Source organism: Gekko japonicus, unplaced genomic scaffold (assembly GCF_001447785.1).
Source record: "Gekko japonicus isolate JY-2015 unplaced genomic scaffold, Gekko_japonicus_V1.1 scaffold1742, whole genome shotgun sequence".
Lineage (NCBI taxonomy): Eukaryota > Metazoa > Chordata > Lepidosauria > Squamata > Gekkonidae > Gekko > Gekko japonicus.
In genome coordinates, this window is record NW_015161453.1 from 244,505 (window position 1) to 266,830 (window position 22,326).

The following is a 22,326-nucleotide window of genomic DNA, read 5'->3' on the forward strand; positions in this document are numbered from 1 at the left end:
AATGTATGCAACATTGCTTGTTAAATTTAAACCTGTCTGGTGTGATTCAGTTTGGCCAGTATGAAGCTATGTCAGTGGAAATGGCTAGAGTGGTTTTCTGTTTTTAGGGAGAGCTATATTTTGGGGATAGTGTGATTCTACTTGCTGGACATCCCCATCCCCCCCCCGGGCCCCACAAGGCTGGAGATTTTGGGGGTGGAGCCTGAGCAGTGGGTGCTGCCTTCTGACACACTTCCAGTCAAACAAGGGGGTGTGGCATATGCAAATAAGTTATGCTAATGAGTTAGGCTAATGAGCTCCTGCACCTCTTTTTCTATGAAATGACCCCTGATTGTAGCTGTATACGTACACAAAATATGCATAACTTTGTTCAGACAACATGGTGCTTGAATGTATTGGGATCTCTGTGGCTATGAAGCTCTTGGTACATGTGGATGTGGAGAGCCAGCATGGTGTAGTGGTTAAGTGCGGCAGACTCTAAGAACATAAGAACATAAGAGAAGCCAATGTTGGATCAGGCCAATGGCCCATCCAGTCCAACACTCTGTTACACAGTGGCCAAAAATACCAGGGACCATCAGGAGGTCCACCAGTGGGGCCAGGACACTAGAAGCCTTCCCACCTTTGCCCCCCCCCCAAGCACCAAGAATACAGTACATCACTTGCCCAGAATTTTTATCTATACCTTGTGACTAATAGCAACTGATGGATCACTGCTCCATATACTTATGTAATTCCCTCTTGAAGCTGTCCATGCTTGTAGCTGCCACCACCTCCTGTGGCGGTGAATTCCATGTGTTAATCACTCTTTGGGTGAAGAAGTACTTTCTTTTATCTTTTCTAACCCAACTGCTCAGCAATTTCATTGAGTGCCCACAAGTTCTTGTATCGTGAGGAAGGGAGAAAAGTACTTCTTTCTCTACCTGCTCTATCCCATGCATAATCTTGTAAACCTCGATCATGTCACCCCTCAGTCATCATTTCTCCAACCTAAAGTGCTTTAACCTTTTTTCATTTCTCCAAGTGCTTTAACCTTTTTTCATAGGGAAACCCTTTTATCATTCTAGTTGCCCTTTTCTGCACTTTTCCAATGCTATAATATCCTTTTTGAAGTGTGGTGAGGTGACCAGAACGGTACACAGTATTCCAAATGAGGTCACACTGTCGATTTATACAAGGGCATCATGATACTGGCTGATTTGTTTTCAATTCCCTTCCTAATAATCCCCAGCATAGTGCTGGCCTTTTTTATTGCAGTCGCACAGTGTCTCAACATTTTCAGTGAGTTATTTACTACGACCAAGATCTCTCTCTTGGTCAGTCTCTGCCAGTTTGGACCCCATCATCGTGTATATATAGTTGGGATTTTTGGCTCCAATGTGCATCACTTTGCACTTGGCCACATTGACCCCCATTTGCTATATTGATACCCACTCACCCATCCTCAACAGATCCCTTTGGAGTGCCTCACAATCTTCCCTGGTTTTCATCACCCTGAACAACTTTGTGTCATCTGCAAATTTAGCCACTTCACTGCTTACTCCCAACTCCAAATAATTAATGAACAAGTTAAAAAGCATCGAACCCAGTACTGATCCTGCGGTACCCCACTGCTTACCACCCTCCACTCAGAAAATTGCCCATTTATACTCACTCTCTGTTTCCTATTAATTAATCAGTTTTTGATCCACAAGAGGACTTGTCCTTTTATCCCATGACTATTGAGCTTACTTAAGAGCCTTTGATGAGGAACTTTATAAAGCTTTCTGGAAGTCAAAGTAAACAACATCTATTGGGTCTTCCTTATCCACATGTTTGTTTACTCCCTCAAAGAACACTAATAGGTTAGTGAGACATGATCTTCCCTTACAGAACCCATGCTGAGTCTTCCTCAGTAGGTTTTGTTCATCAGTAGGTTTTGTTCAAAACCAAAAACTTTCCTTAATAACAGTTTCCATCAACTTACCCGGTACTGACATCAGACTGACTAGCCTGTAATTTCCCGGATCTCCTTTGGAATCCTTTTTAAAGATGGGAGTGACATTAGCTACCTTCCAGTCCTTGGGAATGGAGGCAGATTTTAATGAAAGACTCTAATCTGGAGAACCAGGTTTGATTCCACATGAAGCCTGCTGCATGATCTTGGGCCAGTCACAGCTCTCTCAGAACTCTTTTAGCCACACCTATCTCACAGGGTATCTGTTGTGGGGAGAGGAAGGGAAGGTGATTGTAAGCCACTTTGAGACTCCTTAAGGGAGCGAAAAGTGGATTATAAAAATCACCTCTTCCTCTTTCTCCTCCTCCTCCTCCTCCTCTTCTTCCTGACCAAAGTCTTTCCTGTATTTGTGAATGTTCTGATCAGTCCTATTCTATGTGTAACCATATTTCTAAGATAGGGACAAGGGTTTTGAAAATGGAAAATACCTTTTGGGAAGTCTGGATGCTTTAATGCTTATGCTGATAAAAAATAGATGTACCTTGCCAAAGGCAGACTTATATAAAGACATTTATTTGCTTAATAACCAATTCATAAAACATATTGATGTTCAACATTGTATATTATACATAATGTTATTGATTGTGTTCCTGTTTGGGTAAGGGTTTAGGTAGGTGCACATACATTCTTTGCTTAGCACCATTGCCTCTTTCCAAGTGAAGGTGACTCCTTCTTTGTAGCTTAATGATGATTTCCTATATTATCTTATCTATAATGTTTATGTGTTTGCCTTTTTCTTTCCTGTCAAACATCTTTTTCAACACAATTCAAGTTTTTTAAAAAAATTATTGTCATTGGCAAAGTCTTTGAAAATCCTTACACAACAGGGCAATCGGAGCAACTAAAACATCACAGAATATATGACCAAGCTTCCGAGTTCTCTTTTGTAACAGCTTCTTCCTGATATTTTATCTGTTCCTATCTGTGACCTGGATAGCCCAGCCCAATCTTGTCAGATCTCGGAAGCTAAGCAAGGTTGTCCGTGGCTTGAATTTGGATTGGAGACCTCCAAAGAGTACCAGGGTCATGACACGGAGGCGAGCAATGGCAAACAGCCTCTAAACATCTCTTGCCTTGAAAACCCTCTGGGGTTGCCATAATTCAGCTGTGACTTGACAGACCTTTCCACCACCTCTAAAACAGAGATTTGCTTACTGTTGCTATGGCATTTCCCCCCTAATTAGACCAACATGGCTACTGATTTTTTCCCTATAAAGCAGTTATAAACCTGTTAGTGTTCTTTGAGGGGATGAACAAACATGTGGACAAGGGGGATCCAATAGATATTGTTTACCTTGACTTCCAGAAAGCTTTTGATAAAGTTCCTCATCAAAGGCTCCTAAGTAAGCTCAAAAATCATGGGATAAAAGGACAAGTCCTGCTACGGATCAAAAACTGGCTAATTAATAGAAAACAGAGAGTGAGTATAAATGGGCAATTTTCTCAGTGGAGGGTGGTAAGCAGTGAGGTACTGCAGGGATCAATACTTACACAAGTCCTGCTACGGATCAAAAACTGGCTAATTAATAGAAAACAGAGAGTGAGTATAAATGGGCAATTTTCTCAGTGGAGGGTGGTAAGCAGTGAGGTACTGCAGGGATCAATACTTGGTCCACTGCTTTTTAACTTGTTCATTAATGATTTGGAGTTGGGAGTAAGCCGTGAAGTGGCTAAATTTGCAGATGATACGAAGTTGTTCAAGGTGGTGAAAACCAGGAAGGATTGTGAGGCACTCCAAAGGGATCTGTCAAGGATGGGCAAGTGGGCGTCAACATGGCAAATGGGGTTCAATGTGGCCAAGTGCAAGGTGATGCACATTGGAGCCAAAAATCCTAAATACACATTGATGGGGTCTGAACTGGCAGAGACTGATCTAGAGAGAGATCTTGGAGTTGTAGTAGATAACTCACTGAAAATGTTGAGACAGTGTGTGACTGCAATAAAAAAGGCCAATGCTATGCTGGGAATTATTAGGAAAGGTATAGAAAACAGATCAGCCAATATCATAATGCTCCTATATAAATCAATGGTGCGACCTCATTTGGAATACTGTGTGCAGTTCTGGTCACCACACCTTAAAAAGGATATTATAGCTTTGGAAAAAGTGCAGAAAAGGGCAACTCGAATGATAAAAGGGTTGGAACACTTTCCCTATGAGGAAAGGTTAAAGCACTTAGGGCTCTTTAGCTTGGAGAAACGACGACTGAGGGGTGACATGATTGAGGTTTATAAGATTATGCATGGGAAAGAGCAGGTAGAGAAAGAGGTACTTTTCTCCCTTTCTCACAATACAAGAACCCGTGGGCACTCCATGAAATTGCTGAGCGGTCGGGTTAGAACAGATAAAAGGAAGTACTTCTTCACCCAAAGAGTGATTAACACATGGAATTCACTGCCACAGGAAGTGGTGGCGGCTACAAGCATGGACGGCTTCAAAAGGGAATTAGATAAGCATATGGAGCAGAGGTCCATCAGTGGCTATTAGCCACAAGGTATAGCTAGGGGCTCTGGGGCAAGTGATGCTCTGTCATCTTGGTGCTTGGGGGGGGGTCAACAGTGGGAGGGCTTCTAATGTCCTGGCCCCACTGCTGGACCTCCTGATGGCACTGGTATTTCTGGCCACTGTGGGATACAGAGTGTTGGACTGGATGGGCCTTTGGCCTGATCCCGATCTCTCCCCCCCTTCTTCCTCCTCTGCTGGTCTCCTCCTCCCCCTGCCTCGGCTCCGGCAGCACAGCCTGAGAGGCTTCCAGCCGCCGGGGCCTGCCAATCTCTCCCCCCTTCATCCCCCTCTGCTGGTCTCCTCCTCCCTCCCGGCTCCAGTGGCCTATCTCCTCCTCCTCTCTCCCCACTTTGGCTCCAGTGGTGAGGCCTGAGCAGCTTCCAACTGCCGGCCCACCGCAGAGTTTCCATAGTGTTCCCTGCGCATGTGCAGGAAATGCTCTGGAATCCCCCCTATATATTTTTTTACTTTTTAGATTTTTGTGCACACCTAGGTACTGCCCCAAGTGTGCAGGAAAATCTCCCTGCCCCCCAGGTGCCCCTGATGTGCAGATTTAGATATCCGCACATAGGGGGTGCCTTCGCTATTAGATATATAGATATGGAGCAGAGGTCCATCAGTGGCTATTAGCCACAAGGTATAGATAGGGGCTCTGGGGCAAGTGATGCTCTGTCTTCTTGGTGCTTGGGGGGTAAACTGTGGGAGGGCTTCTAATGTCCTGGCCCCACTGGTGGACCTCCTGATGGCACCTGGTATTTTTGGCCACTGTGTGACAGAGTGTTGGACTGGATAGGCCTTTGGCCTGATCCAACATTGGTGTCTCTTATGTTCTTATTTCAATTCTTTTTATTTCTATGCAGCTAAAACTTAAATTGGAGCGTGCATCAGTTTCCACTTCTGAACTGTTGATAAAGCATCTTCTGCTGCTTTCTAATTATTTGTCCACAGAATGACAGTGGGAGCCTGAGATAAAGGGCAGGCTCAGCTCAAGATCAGAGGCAGAAATTTCCTTTGATAGTCAACTCTTCTTCCACTGGAATGCAGACACTTTGCTTTTGGTGAGCAAGATAAAGGCTTTTCACACAATCTGCAGTGCAACTCATCTGAAGCAGCTGATGCTTATGTTCTACCCACTTTCAAAGCCCAGGAAGGCTGTTTTTTTTTTTTTTTAATCTTGATAAGATTAAGCAGGTTATACATTGCAAAGGTTTAAAGGCAAAATATAACCATGGTTGAATCCAGGAAAGAGGAAATATTACAAATTGATTTATATTAGAGGTATTAAAAAGTATAATTTAAATGTAAGAATCTCTTGTTTGCATTATCTCCAGAATGAAGCTCAAGCTCTTCTAAAGGCCTATTAACTGTTATAGAGAGGCCACGGCTCAGTACACTTGTTCAGCATACAGAACGTTACCAGTTAATGGCTCTCAGGCAGCAGGTGTAAGGAAAGCATTTTCTCACCTTGGGACCCTGTAGACCTGCTTCCAGCCAGAATACGTAACACTGTGGTAGATGGGCCAGTGATCTGGCAGTGTAATGTATGATCTGATGCTTGTTTCCCTCCAGCTATGTTACTACATACATTTGTTGTGACTGTTTTCTCTTTTTACTCTTCTATCAGTTCCTCTTCCTCACGCTGCTTCTGCTATCTACTGCTCCTTCCTTACTCCATTCTATCTGCTCCTTCTGGCAAGAGAGCTCTGTTTTGCTATAGCCAGGGGTCATTTGGGGCCGAAGCGCGCCAGAGCACCACTCCGGCAGCTTGCCCCGGCAGCCCTGCCCCTGCACTCCTTTTTTCTAGAATCTTTCCATTCTAAGGGGCCATAGAATATAATGGAAACATCGTGCCGCTGCTGCGGTGCGACTCCAGGTCTGCGGAGAGGGTGGGGGGCCCCTATAGGAGCCATGCTACGTCTCCCCGCTTTCTCCCTGGCCCTTCCTGGCTTGCCCACCAGGCAGGCGAGTTAGGAGAGGGTGGGGGGCGGGCTCTAGGAGCCTTGCTCGGCTTGCCCACTTGGGGCCCAGAAGCAGGTCGGCTGGGGAAGCAAAATAAGGGGGGGGAAAGCATCATCAAAAGCCTCCCCTTCCTTTCCCCAGCTGGCCTGCCAAGGTGGGCTGGGGGGGGAAACTTCTCTCTTTGCTCCCCCCCCAAGCCCGCCTTGGCAGGCCAGCTGGGGGAGGGTTTTGAAGATGCCTCCCCCCCTTTTTGCATGGCATATGCTAATAGCTTATTAGGTAGGCTAATGAGCTCCTGCAGCTCTTTTTCTATGAAATGACCCCTGGTCAACATATTTCAATTCATTTCATATGCAGCAGTTATGAATAATGGTACTCAAACTAAAGCAGTAAATTCCATATATTACTGCATCAGTTGTTAATGCTTCACTTTGAAGTAGGGAGGGAAGACTTGTTATACTGTTTCTTCAGACAAATAATACTTTAATTGATATATATTGATCTATATATTTAATTTAATATATTAAGGAAACTGTTCTTAGGATAACAGCCCGAGTATCTTCAATGCCATTATGTGTGTGACAAATGTTTTAAGGGTGGTTGGCCAATGTATGAGACAGGATGCTGGACTAGATGGACCACTGGTCTGATCCATGGGGTTGCCAGGTCCTACCTGGCTGCTGGCAGAGGGGTCCAGAGTCCACTCCAGGATCTACTGGTGCATGTGTGAAGCCCGTGCACCATGATGATGTCACCCAGAAGTGACATCATCATGTCACCTATGTCAGGGGAGTAACACTCTAATTTTTGGGCGAAACTCAATGGTTTGAGCCCAATTTTACCATACAGTTTTGCCCAGAAACTAGAACATCACCCACCGATGTCAGTGACATGATGACGTCACTTCTAGGTGACTTCATTACGTCATGTTCAAGGGCATTTGCAGGCATGGTTTCCCCTGCCAGCCAGCTGGCCAGTGGTGGAAAGGCACCCTTCAAAAGTGGGGGAGCCCCTATCTGGACCGGGGGCCTGGCAACCCTACTGATCCAGCAGGGCTCTTCTGATGTTCTTATACTGATCTGATAACACCTCTAGTTGCTTCATCCCCCTTGCCCAGTTTGTTTGTGTCCACTCCCAGTGTTTCTGAAAGTGAGTGGCTCCCCTACTATAGTGCACTGTGTAGCTAGATCAGCAGAACACCCTTGGAATGGGTGCCACATGGCAGCAGGCTAGTCCATTTGGCTCAGCATGAAAGCACCCTAGCTCCACTCCAAAAACAGAGGTATCATTGAACCAGGAGGGGCCAGAGCACAGCCCAGGATTGTTTTGGGGACCTGAAGTAATGATGTCATCAACCCAACCTCCTTTTTATAACCACCTTCAGTAGATGCCAGCAGCCTTGCCCCAACAGTTGGTACTGTGTGGTTCTCAGGGACTGCTGCATTATTGCTCAGTATACTCAGACTGCTGCACCTGGAGTGTAGTTGTCTCTTGGAAGCGCAGAAGCCACCACTGCCACAAAGCCCTCATATGGAGCCTCCTCTGTGGCCAGTGCTACTGTAATTGCCCCACCCCCTTTTGTTTGCCAGCACAGCACCGTCTTCACAGGTTGCGTTTAATTAAGCCAAGAGAGGTTGTGCATCCCTGAATGAGACGTTGACATACATGAAGTAGCCAGAGGATTGGACTAGGAAGTGAAAATGCCCCTGGAACAAGACAAGCTGAGTGGCCTTCGTGGTGCTACAAGCCAGTGCTGCAGGGGTCACTCAGCTCAGTGGTCAAACAGGGGGCATTAGTTCACTGACTGCATCCTCCCCAAATGGGAAGCAGTGCAGTAAGAGACAACTAGTGAGCTGGTGCAGGATCTGAGCAAAGTGGCCCCTGGGCTGATGGCGGGGTTGCTGGGGCTTGGCTCTGCTTTTTTCTGCCCACCAGCAGCCCTTTAAGGTAATGAACCACTGGGAAATTCCCCTGTAAATTAAATGGCCAGTCTGCTGCTGAGTAGCCATGAGTCAAACTAATGGTTACCTTTCACATCTAGAGTTGTGCTGAGATAGCATCATGGGATTCACTGCTTCACCACAGCTAGGCTAGGACAACTGATGTGTGTGTTCTTAGAATCATAGAATCCAGGGTCATCTAGTCCAACCCCCTGCACAATGCTGGAAATTCACAAATACCTTCCCCTCCACACTCCCAGTGAACATTGTTCCACACCCAGAAGATGACGACCCCCCCCCCAAAAAAAAACCCCTCCAGGATCTCCAGCCAAACTGGCCTGGAGAAAAATTGCTTCCTGACCCCAAAGTGGTGATCAGCATTTTCCTGGGCATGTAAAAAAGGGCCACAAGAACTAAGCACTGATGCAACCATTCCTGACCTCCCCTCATGATCTGCCTAAGTCAGAATCAGCACTGCTGTCAGATGGCCATCTAGCCTCTGTTTGAAAACCTCCAAAGAAGGAGAGCCCACCACTTCCTGAGGAAGCCTGTTCCACTGAAGAACCAGTTCTTCCTAAGTCTTCTGATTTAATTTCAACCCGTTGGTCCTGGTCTGACCTTCTGGAGAAACAGAAAACAACTCCGTACCATCCTCTTTATGACAGCCCTTTAAGTACTTGAAGATGGTTATCATATCACCTCTCAGTCGTCTCCTCATCAGGTTAAACATACCCACCTCCTTCAACCTTTCCTCATAAGACGTGGTCTCCAGACCATTCAGCATCTTCGTTGCCCTCCTCTGGACACGTTCCAGCTTGTCTATATCCTTCTTAAATTGTGGTGCCCAAAACTGAGCACAATATTCTTCTCAACTGGAAGGGCATTTCATAATCCAGGGAAAGGATTTCAAAGTCAAAGACATCCCACTGAATTCCATTCAAAATAGGATGGAATTCTGAGTTGCAGTTATCATTTAGTCTACAGTTTAGCAGAGAGAAATTACTCTGAAACTACATCCTGGTCTATACATGCAGCAGAATGAGCTAGCGGAGTGCTGAGGTGATAGACTACACTGTACCACTTCATCCCAGAGGTAGGTGATCAGATTTTTAGAAAAATACTTCCTTATGTTAAAACCTCCTGGCCAACTGAAAACCAGCACAAAATGGTACGATCCCAGCTGTTTGCTTTTTCTCGCTGTTGTTCAAGTTTTCTTTTCATAGGGAGCTTGTTTCATGGAAGAGCATTAAAAACCAAACTTGCCTCATTGCTCCAAATGGCATCACCGTGCCACGCTGAAGCAAGTAGTACAGCAAACTGTGGGACAAACTAGACAATACTGCATCCCTGAGTCAGCAATGGGGATGCGGAACCATTTTAAATCCTATTTTTTTACTTTAAAAAAATGCTGTGATGTCCTGATCCTGCTGCAAACTGTAGTGCTTGGGGATGATGCACTCCTGCCTACCCCACATGCCACAATCCCCAGAAAGATCAGAAGGATCAGGCCCCCATGACATTTTTGAAAGTAAAAGAAAAAAAAATTGGCACAATGTCCCTGTGGCAGACTTGTGGATACGGTATTGCCTAAGTTGGCCACCTGCCATGTATGTTTCCAAAGCAAAGAACTTCTCTGATGGAACCAGGGTTTTTGGAATACAGAATGGATTCAGAAACAGGGTTTGGAATTTCAGTTCCAGGTGAATCTGCCTATCCATACTATTTAAATGGAGCAGTGTAAGAACAGCTTGATCTGCTCAGGGGCAGGTTCAAAAATTTCACCAATGGAGTACCGGTTTCTAAAAAAATAAATAAATTACATCTAGTTTTAGGGGCTAGGTTTTGGCTAAACTTTGTTATGCACAAATAGCCTTCAAGGGAAACGTACATGTATCAGAATATGCTTTGTTGAAGGCACTGTTGGCATACTACCTTTGAAGTAAATGGGCTTAGAAGGGTGTTACTCTGTTTAGAAATGCATAGAAGAGTATAACTCTGTTTAAGATTGTTTAGGATTGCACTGGAGTTGTTGCTCAAAGTTCCTGTGAAAATATTTAGCATTTTACTCTCAGCTTCCTTGTCAGCTGAGGACTCTTTTGCAGTGTTAGAGTACTGCACATTTGGAGCACTGAAGGCTTCATAGATAAGATGCAGAAATGAAGTCAATGACATTTAGTCACATCAAAAATAAAAAAGAGCTGTGCTGTCTGATCCTTTCTGCTTGCCGTGCTAAATGACTCAACTTTTCTTGTTGTTTAAATTTAACTGGCACGAAAGGCTCAGAATTATTGGTAACTGATCAGTTTTAAGTGATTTATTTACATTTTAAAAGTCTGTCAAGAAGTAAAGTTTTCCTGGTTTTAGATTGTTGGGGACATTTCTAATAGATGTTAGTGCTTTAGCAAAGCACTATGTTGTGAACTGAAAATCTCCCAGCCATTTTTGTTTGGATGGGTATTTGCCACTTTCATTACATGTTATTGTTCAGGGCATTTCCATCTGCTCTTACTATGAACAGTCTGCAAAGAACATGGGATTGCTCTGGGAAATCCATACCAATGTCATTAGTACTGTGACCAGACTTTATGATTTGCTGGCACTGCCATGAAGCTCTGGGAGAAGCCAGCTGACCAGATTATGGCTAGGAAGACCTGTGATAAGTGAATGCTCCTTCCTGATGCTCAAGGAATCATCAAATGTAGACAAAAGTGGTGCTGCCCTCAGCATTTCACAGAGGCCACAGTTGGTGTGGCAGTAATCCTAGGCTTCAATAATCTCCTTCCCCTTTTCTAGCAAATAAACACATCCAACCTAGTACTCCTGTCTCTGTAGGCAGTTTCTGGCATTGTTCCAGGACAGCTCCTTGGCAATGCAACAAAAAGCAGGAAAATAGTACTGTGGCTGGATGAAGAAATATGAATAATGGTGGGAAACAGGAGGCTCTGGAAGGAGGCACTGCTGGCTGATTATCAGGCATACAAGGTACAGAAGCTCTGCTTATGCTCACTAGAAGAGCTGCCGTAAACTCTCTTTCTGTTCTGAATCTGCAAGTGATGCAGCGTACACCTTTCCTAACTTTGGTTAGGTTCCGTCTGCATGCTCTGAAAGTTGCATAGACTGGGCCTAGAAATTCTTCATTTGTGCAGTTGACAGATGGTAGCAATCTTAGTTTTTGCACACCAAGCAAAGCTACAGGTGGAGAGAGTGTCCTTAGTGGCTCCATGTAAGTAATTGGATTTAACTCATAGGATGCTCCAAGCACTTGCCTGCTGCACTTAGGGTTGCCAGATGGTTTCAACAAAAATACTGGACACATTTCCTTGCCCTCCAATGTCTTCCCTTCCCTTCCCTTCCCTCAGACACTCTTTTGGCTTCCCTCCTCACCTCTGATGGTCCTCACCTCTGATGGGTCCCCCACCCCCAGGAAATAGGAAACCATGGATGTTTTACAACTAGGTTTCTTTCAACTATTATTTATTTATAGAGCTTATCATAAAATGCTGCTCAATCCTACCTATACTGTATATAAACAAAATAATAGCACCATAACCTTGGAAGGAACTAAAAGGGTATCTAGTCCAACAGCCTTCCCCTCCTGGTCATGATAAGATCATACACTCCTTAGTGCTGCTCACTGCTTTTGCTAAGGTGGTAAATCTGTCTCCGGACCGTACCACTTTAGACTCAACGTGCGAAGTTGTATGAAACTTGCAAATGTTAGTTTTCTAAGTTTTTTTGTAGAGAGGGGTATTTAGTCATATAAGCCTCCACCTGCAGTCAGAAGTGGCACAGCCTAGACACAGATTGTGACTTCAGTGAGAGTTAGGTTTTATATAATATAATCTAAACCATAATTTGTATGGTTGCCAGCCTCCAGGTAGGGGCTGGAGTTCTTAAGGAATTACAATAGACTACAGATAGCGATTCCTCTGGAGCAGGGGTGTCAAACATGTGGCCCCGGGGCTGGATCAAGCCCCTGGAGGACGTTTATCAGGCCCACAGTGGAACTGGTTGCTTTCTGCTTCTTCTTTCAGTTCTGCTGCTGCTGTGTTATTGTAGGTTTGCAGCTTACAGGTATACACCTGAACAGCATACTCAAGATTGCAACAGCACAGACATTTTAATGCAATAATTCAGAGCAAGAGGTGTCAGTTATCAGACACTGTTAAATAAACAAAATATTGCAAGAGTGCTAATGTTTTAAGCATGTTTTTATTTTAAGTAAAAAAAAAACTTTGTGTTTGTGTCCTTTATAAAACTTATATCTCTGCTACCTGGCATTACATTTTATGACACCCATGGCCCGACCCAACAAGGTCTCATTTATGTCAGATCCGTCCCTCATAACAATTGAGTTCAACACCCCTGCTCTGGAGGAAATGGCAGCTTCTAAAGACAAACTCTATGACAGCACATTCCCTCCGTGTTCCCTCTCCTCCCCAAACCCTGGGAAGTACTCCTAAATCTCCAGGAATTTCCCATGTCAGAAGTGGCAACCCTAATAATCTACCTTAAGCAAAGAGTAAGTGTACAACAGAGAGAGGTTCTTATATGACAAGTAACTCAAGATAATGCATGGAAAAGAGAAAATCCACATGATGCAAGGGTAGGAACTTCCACCCTAAGTCATGGCCAAATTTCTTCCCAACCCCAAATATGGCAGTCCTGCAGATCCTTAGCATGTGGGAAACCATTTACCAAGTCATCTGGAGCATCTCTCAGCAACTCAACATGAGCACAATGCGATCAATATATTAGTTTACGCTGTCTGAATTCTGCACCCAAACTTTTATCACAGTGCCAAGAGAAGGACAAAAAGACTGCAGAAACGTTTCATCTGGATAATTGGTTTGTCTTGAGGGAATTGGAACTTCTTCCAGAGAAAGTGATTCAGTGTGTGAAAATGCTCAGATATGTCAGTCCCAGCAACAGCAGTGTGAACAGTTCATCTCTTTAGGGATTTGAGTATATAGTTGTTGGCAGAAATAAGATGTAAAAATAATGATATAAAATGAAAATACATTTGTACAATAATGGCAGGACAGTAGCTGCAGTAAACAAGAGCACCAAAGAAATATTACTGACTATGACACAAGGTGAAATAGCTTCTTCAAACATAAGATTGCTTTCCTTTTGAGAGCTTCTTATAAAATCCTTTCAAAAATGGAAGGATATTTTTTGGTCTGAAATGCAGAACATCATAAAGATTGATAGAAATTCTTAATTTGTATAGAATCATAGAAGGGGTCATACAGGCCATCTAGTCTAGAGCATCCCTGACAAGTATTTGTCCAGTCACTGCTTGAAGACTGCCAGTGAGGGGGAGCTCACCACCTCCCTAGGCAGCCGATTTCACTGTTGCACAGCTCTTACTGTAAAAAAGCTTTTCCTAATATCCATGCGGTACCATCCCTCCCTTAATTTAAACCCATTATTGTGAATCCTATCCTCAGCTGCCAACAGGGACAGCTCCCTGTCCTCCTCTAGGTGACAGCCCTTCAAATACTTAAAGAGAGCAATCATGTCCCCCCTCAATCTCCTCTTCTCCAGACTAAACATTCTCAAATCCCTCAGCCTTTCCTCAGAGGGCTTGGTCTCCAGCCCCCCCCCCCCGCCGATCCTCCCCGTCACTGCACCTGCTGCATTCTGTCCACATCCTTTTTGAAATGAGGCCTCCAAAACTGCCCACAATACTCCAGCTGCAGCCCGACCAATGCAGCGTAGAGCAGGTCAGGTATTTTGTAGGGCCAGTCTAGACAAGATGCTGAGAAAACTGTAGTTGGACCTTTCCAGCACCTTGAAAATTGGATTCATCAGAGTTGTGCAGGGAAGAGGGGAAAAGATCTTCCTTTCCAGTGCAGTTTCAGTTACCAAAACTGCCCCTCCCACATCCTGTATTTAGCTCTGAAATTGATACAAAGTAGGGTTGCAAGCTCCCAGGTCCGGGTGGGTTTCCCCCCTGTTATGTACGTGGACTGCCACCAGGGGTCTGCAGCAAAGACTGGAGCCTGGCTCCCCTGGACAATAGGAACATAGGATCCTAGTTCCCCCAGCCCCGACCAATAGCCACTTTGGTGGGAAATTCAAACTGTCCAATGGACTAGGGCTGCGCTGGATGGGAGTGTATATAGTTGGCCTTGCAGGGCCATTTTAGTTAGTCTTGTGTTAAGTACAATAAACGTGTGCAACTCATGTCGTCGTCCGAGTCCTCCATGCGGCGAACCCAGTGCTTTTCACCCCCACTTCTGGAGGCTTCAATCTGCCCCTGGCCAGCTGGCTGGTGGGGGAAGCCCCACCCCCAAGCCCTTCCCCCAAGAGCAACCACCTGCCCAACTTAAGGGTCTTTTTGCGAGCCGAGTGTGCCCCCGTGACTGCCCCTCTCCCTCCCCCCTGCTAGATTTAAAGGGCCCTCCAGCTGTTTGGCAGGCCATGTGGTCCCCGCTGATCAGCTAAAGCCGTTTAAATTGGGCAGGAGGGGAGGGAGAGGGGTGGTTGGTTGGGAAGTCACTCTTGCGGGTGAGGCTCAGAGGCGGGGCTTGGTACCATCCTCGCCCACCCCTGGAATGCCCCCAAATCCCCCTGCCGGAGTGACTAGGGGACCTGGCAACCCTAATATAAAGACAGTCAAAAGATGGGGTCAGTTTTAATCACAAAAGTGCAAAGGCAGAAAGAAAAAGCACCTTTCGCAACCCTGTATGATCCCAGTGTGGATCAGGACCCTGCACAGCTTCTATTAGGCTGCTTCCCCAAGGCAAGGATTCTTTGCAATGCTTTCATTCTCTGCTCATGTGGAGGCCTGCCTATTGGTGATGGAGCCTCCAGAAGTGAGAGTTTTCTCACACGTTCGCCATCTCCACACCTCCCCCCCCACGTTTCCCTTCTATGTGCACTGTGGGGCATGTGCTATAGTACTACAATGATTCTGTAAAAGTTGCATGATCTTATTGTATTTATTTAGTACATTTTCATCCTGAGCACATGCAGCTCCGGAGTGATGCAAATAACTCCCCACTGTGGCTGTTTCAGCTCAGGGAAAAGGTGTGTGTCTGGGGGAGAAGTAGAAGCCCCCTCCTCTCCTCATGACTCAAATCAACTCCTCCAATCTTTGAAAGCAACATTCCCTGTAGCAGCTATGTGACTGAGGTGAAAGTGGGTTAGGTCCAGAGAGTCCAGACCCAATTCACTTAAAATGTATCACATAGTTTGGCCCTCACACTAGAGTCCATGGCAGACTTTCTTGCTTCCTCCCTCCGTTAATATTGCTTGAAAAAAAATCAAAACCAGCCTGGGCGTGCAGCAAGTTGGAAGTGGACAAAGGGGCAGGTACAGACAGGCTGCTTAACTCCCCTCCTCCCACCCCACTCTCCACCCACAGGGGGAAAGGTTTAGGAATTCTTTTAGAGGCTTTCCCCTCTGTTCCTGGCACCATCAGTGCAACCAGCAGAGAGAAGGCAGGCAAGCCAGTGATCCTGGAAACAGCAGTCACTTCAGTGACCGCACACCTGCCCACTTTTGCTATGCAGTGAATGGAAGGAGGGACAGAGGCAGGCAGGGGACCTCCCCCCCCCCCCCCCCCGTTCAAATTTCATCTTGCCAAATATTTCCAAAACCCTGAACTGGCTTTTCTGTAAGGTGAAAACCTGACCAGAAGGGAAGGGAAGGGGTTTAACAGCAACAGCCAGCCCATCATCAAGCTCATTTTGCAGTCTATTCCAACTGATTCTTCTTATTTAAAAAAATCGATAGAGGAGAGAAACACAACTCTCCATACGGTGCGTACATTCTGTCCTTTCCCTTTTCTTATTTCGTGTTTCTCCTCTTTACTGATGTTCATTGTTACATGTCGTAGCCGTTTCCTTAAGAAGAAGAAATGGAATCAGCATGTCTAAAGAATACTCTGATGCCACTTGGCATAAATTTTTAAAAACCTTATTTCCCTTTATGCTGCACTGCAAATTGAATAGTTGTCCATGCCTGTGCAAAAAAGACACCAGAAACCTATATCTGAAATCTTATTTCTCAACTTTCCATATGAATATCTTTCTATATTGAGACTTTAATAACTGAGTTACAAAGGAGTAAATAACAATGTATTGGGGAATGCAATAAAGAATGAGGTTATATAGACTCTGCTGCTGCTGTTTTATTACAAATCTGTACTGAAGACTGATCAGATGTGAAGGGAGGTTCTGCCTTTTGTACTGGTTGCAGAATTTCCCATTTTCAACTGAAAAGTTGCAAACAGGGTCTGGGCGTCATATTTCCATCATTCATATACCAACACAATTCTAGGAGGAGCTGATTTATTTATTCTGAGACTTAGATGGCAAATTTGTTGTAAGGCATATGCCTGTGTTTGGGAAAAGCAAATGGTGGGAGCCAAAGTTCCCTCTAAGCTGAGTTAGTGTGAGCTAACTCACAGGTTTTTAGCCTCCAGCTCACAGATTTTTGTCTTAGCTCAGGAAGGATGGCTCCAAAGCAAACTAATTTATGCAGTAGCCAAATTGCTTGCTCACAACTTTAATGCCAGTAGCTCACAAAGTAGAAGTTTTGCTCACAAGACTCCACAGCTTAGAGGGAGCATTGGTGGGAGCTGGATAGTGCCCCTCCTAAGCAAAACAACTGTCCATATAAGTTCTCACTCTTTTTCATTGGCACTAATGAGGAGGTATCTTACAGTGTTTCACTATGGAGTTGTTGCATCACAATCAAGCCAATTGCCACCAACACATGAAGGGAAAGTGATATGGGCCATCTGTGCCCTTCCCCTAGTTGCCAAGCAACTCCCAGTTTGCACTTACTGTTTTCAGTGTGAATTGCAAAGCTCATAGGGTTCCATGTTCTAGGGCTGTTGGCAGCTTTCTTGCTCACCACCTATGGCAGGGCTCTGTGGTGCCCAGCTACGCTACCTATGCAAAAAGAGGATCTTGCCCACAGCAGCATCAGCAATGCCTGTTCTTATCCAATGCAGATTTTCAGTCAGATCTTCACTGCTGGGCAATGACATGTGTACTGCCTTGATGCTCTGCACACTTTTGTCACTTGCAACAGATCTATAATTGGACATTCAATAGTGATAAAATTACACACACATCAGTGTCATCATACTTCTGCATCTTTCTGAAACATATTCCAGCCTGCAGATAGAAGGCGACTGGGAGTAAAAAAAATCCCCAGTGCTTGGGTTCCTCTGGGGCCCCCAAGAAAGCCACTTGCCTCATTTGCACTCATGCTCTCAGTCAGCATGATGCTTGTGATCAGGGGTCATTTCATAGAAAAAGAGCTAGGGGAACTCATTAGCATAACTCATTAGCATATGCCACACCCCTGACATCACCGGAAGTGTGTCATAAGGCCACACCCCCTGACATCACCGGAAATGTGCCATAAGGCCACACACCCCGCCCCCAACGGTCCCGGCCGCCACCGCCGGCCTTGCAGCTCCACTGCCAAGCCCCATTAGGGGCCCTGCTGTGGACCTGCAAGGCCGGCAGGAGTGCAAGGAAGCCCCGCGAAGGCCCTCCCTGGCCCCAGGCAGGCAGGGGTGGGGAGAGGCAGGGAGGAAGCAACTTACCCTCCCTCTTCTCCTGCCTCCTCCTGGCTGAATGACGGCCAGAAGCAGGGCGGCCCGAAGCAGGGGGCGGGGCTTCGTCGTGTGCCCCGCCCCCATACCTCACCCGGAGGAACTGCGTTCCCCCACGATCCCCCCGAAATGACCTCTGCTTGTGATCTAGGGCTACAATAAATGCTAGAAGTCTCTCTAGGAATGTATAATCCCTCATTTTAACCATTTGTTTGACTTGACATCCTAACGTGCTCTCCTGCTGCAAAAGAACACTTGCTCTATATACTAGTTATGTACAGGGTAAAGGTGGACAGTTATGGATGTCTAGAGGTACTTTTTTTGTTCCATTAAGGACTGATCAGTTTCCACCCTTCATCCTTCCTTTGTCTGTATTGTATGTGGGTGTGGTGGTGAGGGTGGCAGGGGAAATTTGGTTCCAGAGTCCTGTGGAGGCAACCATGACAACTGTTCACTCTCAAGTTTAATAATTGCTGGTAACATTTTATTTCCAAGAGCTTCAGAACCATTAATTTGTTGTAAGCACTGAATACGTTTTCATCTCATTCCTGTCATCTCCTTTAATACTGTAAAAACATCTTTCTTCTTCAGGGTTTCCTTTCAATTCCTTGGCATTATTTCTTTTTCTGAACCAACAATGTGATTTAATTTCTTACGGTATTTAAAATAAAAAGAAATATCTATTCACCCACTCCAAGTTTTTCAAATTATTTTGCATGCTAATGAAATTACTTTCCATGGATTGGTAACACAAAAGAGATAATAGGATACTTATGATCAAAACCGTACCATATTCTGAAGAGCCAGGCACTTTCTGCTTTGGTTGTGTTTTTATCCAGGTTATTTGCAGTCTGTAATTCATAAAAAAGAGAGGAGGTCTTAAAAACCTTTTGTAGATCTTCAAAATTCACAAGCAATAACTATGTTTGATGAAAATGTAAACAAATCCAAAATTCTTAGTTCACAAAAGTTATGAACCAACACAAGGTTAAGCTTAAATCTTAAAATGTAAAAGAAATAGAGATTAAAGAAAAAATGCAGAGGGAACAATCCGTTATGATTTTGAACAAGCCCCATTGATGTGAATGAACACTTGTGTTGTTCCCATTTAATTCAACGGCACACATCTAGTCCTGCTGTCAACTACCTTTCCAGCCAAATATTTTCTTATTAGCAAAACCTAAAAAGGGCTGGCAGAGTAATTAACACAGCAATGGTGCACAACCTGATTAAAGAGTAGATGAAGGTTTATTTAGGAATTAACATATTTGATAGGAAAGGGGAGAGAGAGAGAGATAGGTTCCTAACTACATCTCTAGCTGAGAGAGAGGGTAAGACTGAGTGTGGCACTTCTGAGAAGAAGGGAGAAATTGCCCTGAGAGTAGCAATCTGGAGACAGACAAGGAATGACACTTAACAGGAGAGAAGGCGCTGACCTCCCTATCCTATCTAATTAGGGTTTCCAGGTCCTTACCTCATGCTGGTGGGGGGTGGGAGGGAGCTTTCCGGGACTGAGGGAGTGGGGTGATGTCACAGAAGTGATGTCATCATGCCAGGGATATCACGTGGCAACACACTGGTTTTTGAGCAAACTGTATGGTAAAATTGGGCTCAAGCCATAGAGGTTTACCCACAAACCAGAGTGTTGCCGTGCAATGTCCCTGGCATGAGGATGTCACACGGGGTTGTGGCTCTTGGGGGTGGGGCTTCCCACCGCAGGCCAGTTGGCCGGCAGCAGGCAGGAGCCCGTGAAGTCAGGGGATCCCCCACTCCCACCTGGGGACTGGCAACCCTATATCTAATTGTCTTCTTGCTGCCCCCTGCAGGGTCTTTTCCTATTCTTCTTTGTACACCAGACACTGCCTTGGCCAACCAAAAGTAAGTTGTGCTTGTATTATACCATGTCCCAACAGCAGGATCCAAACTCCCATCTGTTTCCTTTTGCCTCACTCTTTCACACTGTATGGGAGCTCTCAAGTTTGCTATTACAAAATCTGTTCTCCCTTGTCTGGTTGGATTTCTTTTCTCTTCCTTTCGAAGAGCTTGCCTCTTAAAACAAACTCCAATAATGTATGTTGTCATCAGCACTCTGAACATGGCCAACCTAGATCTGGCAACTCTACCCCCTATCCCCCGCCAGTAGCCGGGGGGAGCTGGCAACCCTAATTGAGGTCAAGAGAGCTTGTCTGCAGGTATCAACAGTTGCCTTCCTATCTGCTAAATATTCTTATGAGGGAAATGCTGTGGACTCTTCCTGGCAGCACACTTATGAATTGTGTATGGGAGAGAGGGTGTGGACTGGGTAAGGTGATGTCATTATAGCTTTTGTTCCCTGGTATTTGTTAACTGTTGTGTTTCTTGCATCCATGATGACTTTCTGATTGGTGCTCATTGGTGGATCTGAAGGATGCAGTCAGTGTTCTTATATTGTCTCCTGTCTGTAACATATAGAATCTGCATTTTCTACTTTGACCATGAGAGTTCATAGGGCTGTGACTAGAGGTGTGCAAAAAAAAATAAAATATTTTTTTTGGCCCATTCGGATTTGGCCGAATCGGGCAGAATCAATTTCGGCTGGCAGTAAGACTCCAGCATGTCAGTTTCGTCAGTACAAGCCGATTTGGGAGTCTTTAGGCCATCCGAATGTCAATTTCAGCCCCATTATATCCTATGGGCCATTGAAGTCAATGGCGAAAACATAGGGTATATTCTGGGGGCTGGAGGGGAGGGGGCTTGAGGGAGAGGCTTCAAAATCGCAGGGTAGCTGCTATAGCCTCTCCCCAAGATACCCTCCATGTTTCAGGAACATTGTACCAGGGGGTCCAATTCTACGAGCCCCCAAACAGGTTGCCCCCATCCCCTCCATTGTTCTCTATGGTGGGGAAAAACGTTACTTTTCCCCACCATAGAGAATAATGGAGGGGATAGGGGCAACCTGTTTGGGGGCCCGTAGAAGTGGACTCCCTGGTCCGATGCTCTTGCAACATGGTTGGTATCTTGGGGAAAGGCTCCAGCAGCTACCCTGCGAGTGTGGAGTTTCTCTCTCAAGCCCCCTCCCCTCCAGCCCCAAGAATATACCCTATGTTTTCGCCATTGACTTCAATGGCCCATAGGATATAATGGGGTCGTATTGCTGCCGAAATTCGGCGGCATTTCGGCAGCAAGCCGAATCAGATCAGAGAATCTGAATCGGCCTTCAGCAGCCCGAAAGGGGTCCGAATGGGCCTTTTTCGGGGGTGCAGTTGGTTCAGACGAACCGAATGCACATCCCTAGCTGTGACTAACAGTGCAGGCCTAAGCAGAGTTGCATCTTTCTAAGCCCATTGAAGTCAATGAGTTTAGAATGATGTAGCTCTCTTCAGGATTGCACTGCAATTACGTTGACATTAGCTCTGACATAGTGATGACTGGCATAGCTGCACCCTAATTTTGCCTTGGCGACTGCATTAAAATGCAGATTTTTTTGTGCCTAACTCCTAAATATAGGATTTCCATCTTCATGTACAAATCTATTCTAGAAGGCATTGGATCATGCACCATATTTTCCCTTGCGGCACTGGTACTTGAGCAGAATAATTCAGTGTTTATTTTATTAATGATTCCAATTTTATTAAATAACCGAGGAACACTATAGTCTGTGATCAATAAAAAATGATATTTCTTCTAAACTGCTGTAGTGGGATTACTCTCAGTTTACTCCAGTCAAGCTTAGAAGGTATTTGTTTATTTATTTTATTTATGATTGTTTATGGTTTACAAAAAGGGCCATTTCTATTGGGATCATAATATTTTAATAATCATGTTTTGATTCCTTCCCACCCAGGCCTGATATGGGAAAATTTCTGATATTTTATTCATCAACTTCAAATACTGGCTGCTGTTTTACAAGCTGACTGTGGAGCATCCTTATGTAGCATATATACAATGGAAATGTGCCTATAGCTATGAAAAATATATTAACATGTATGCAGTGGTAAGTTATGAATGCACATATTCCAATTAAAGATGCATTCTCAAATTGCATTTCTGTTTGGATATAGGCAGCCATGTGCAAAATATACTTCCATGGAAAGTGTAAAATGTTGTGTAGGTCCCTTTAAATATTATGAAACCAATGACCAACTCTTCCCTCTCCAAAAGTAATGAGTATTTTAAAGGGACATGCCACCAGTTTTACTTTTTGGAAGGTATTTGTAGTTTGTACTAGAATATCCAGGAGCCCTGACCTGGATAGCCCAGGCTAGCTTGATCTATTTAGATCTTGGAAGGTAAGCAGGGTCGGCCCGGGCCAGTATTTGGATGCAAGACCAGGGTCATGATCCAGCGGCAGGCAATGGCAAACCTG

The 22,326-nt window shown here is 45.0% G+C and overlaps 1 protein-coding gene across 1 annotated transcript in view; it reads right to left on the bottom strand.

The window, feature by feature from the left end:
* The window catches only part of SLC9A9 (solute carrier family 9, subfamily A (NHE9, cation proton antiporter 9), member 9), a 236,645-nt gene that overhangs the window by 98,271 nt on the left and 116,048 nt on the right, over positions 1-22,326 (bottom strand). The window contains exon 6 of the mRNA XM_015429080.1: positions 18,753-18,832. Within this exon, the coding sequence (XP_015284566.1) occupies positions 18,753-18,832 (80 nt within the window). The remainder of the gene's footprint in view (positions 1-18,752; positions 18,833-22,326) is intronic.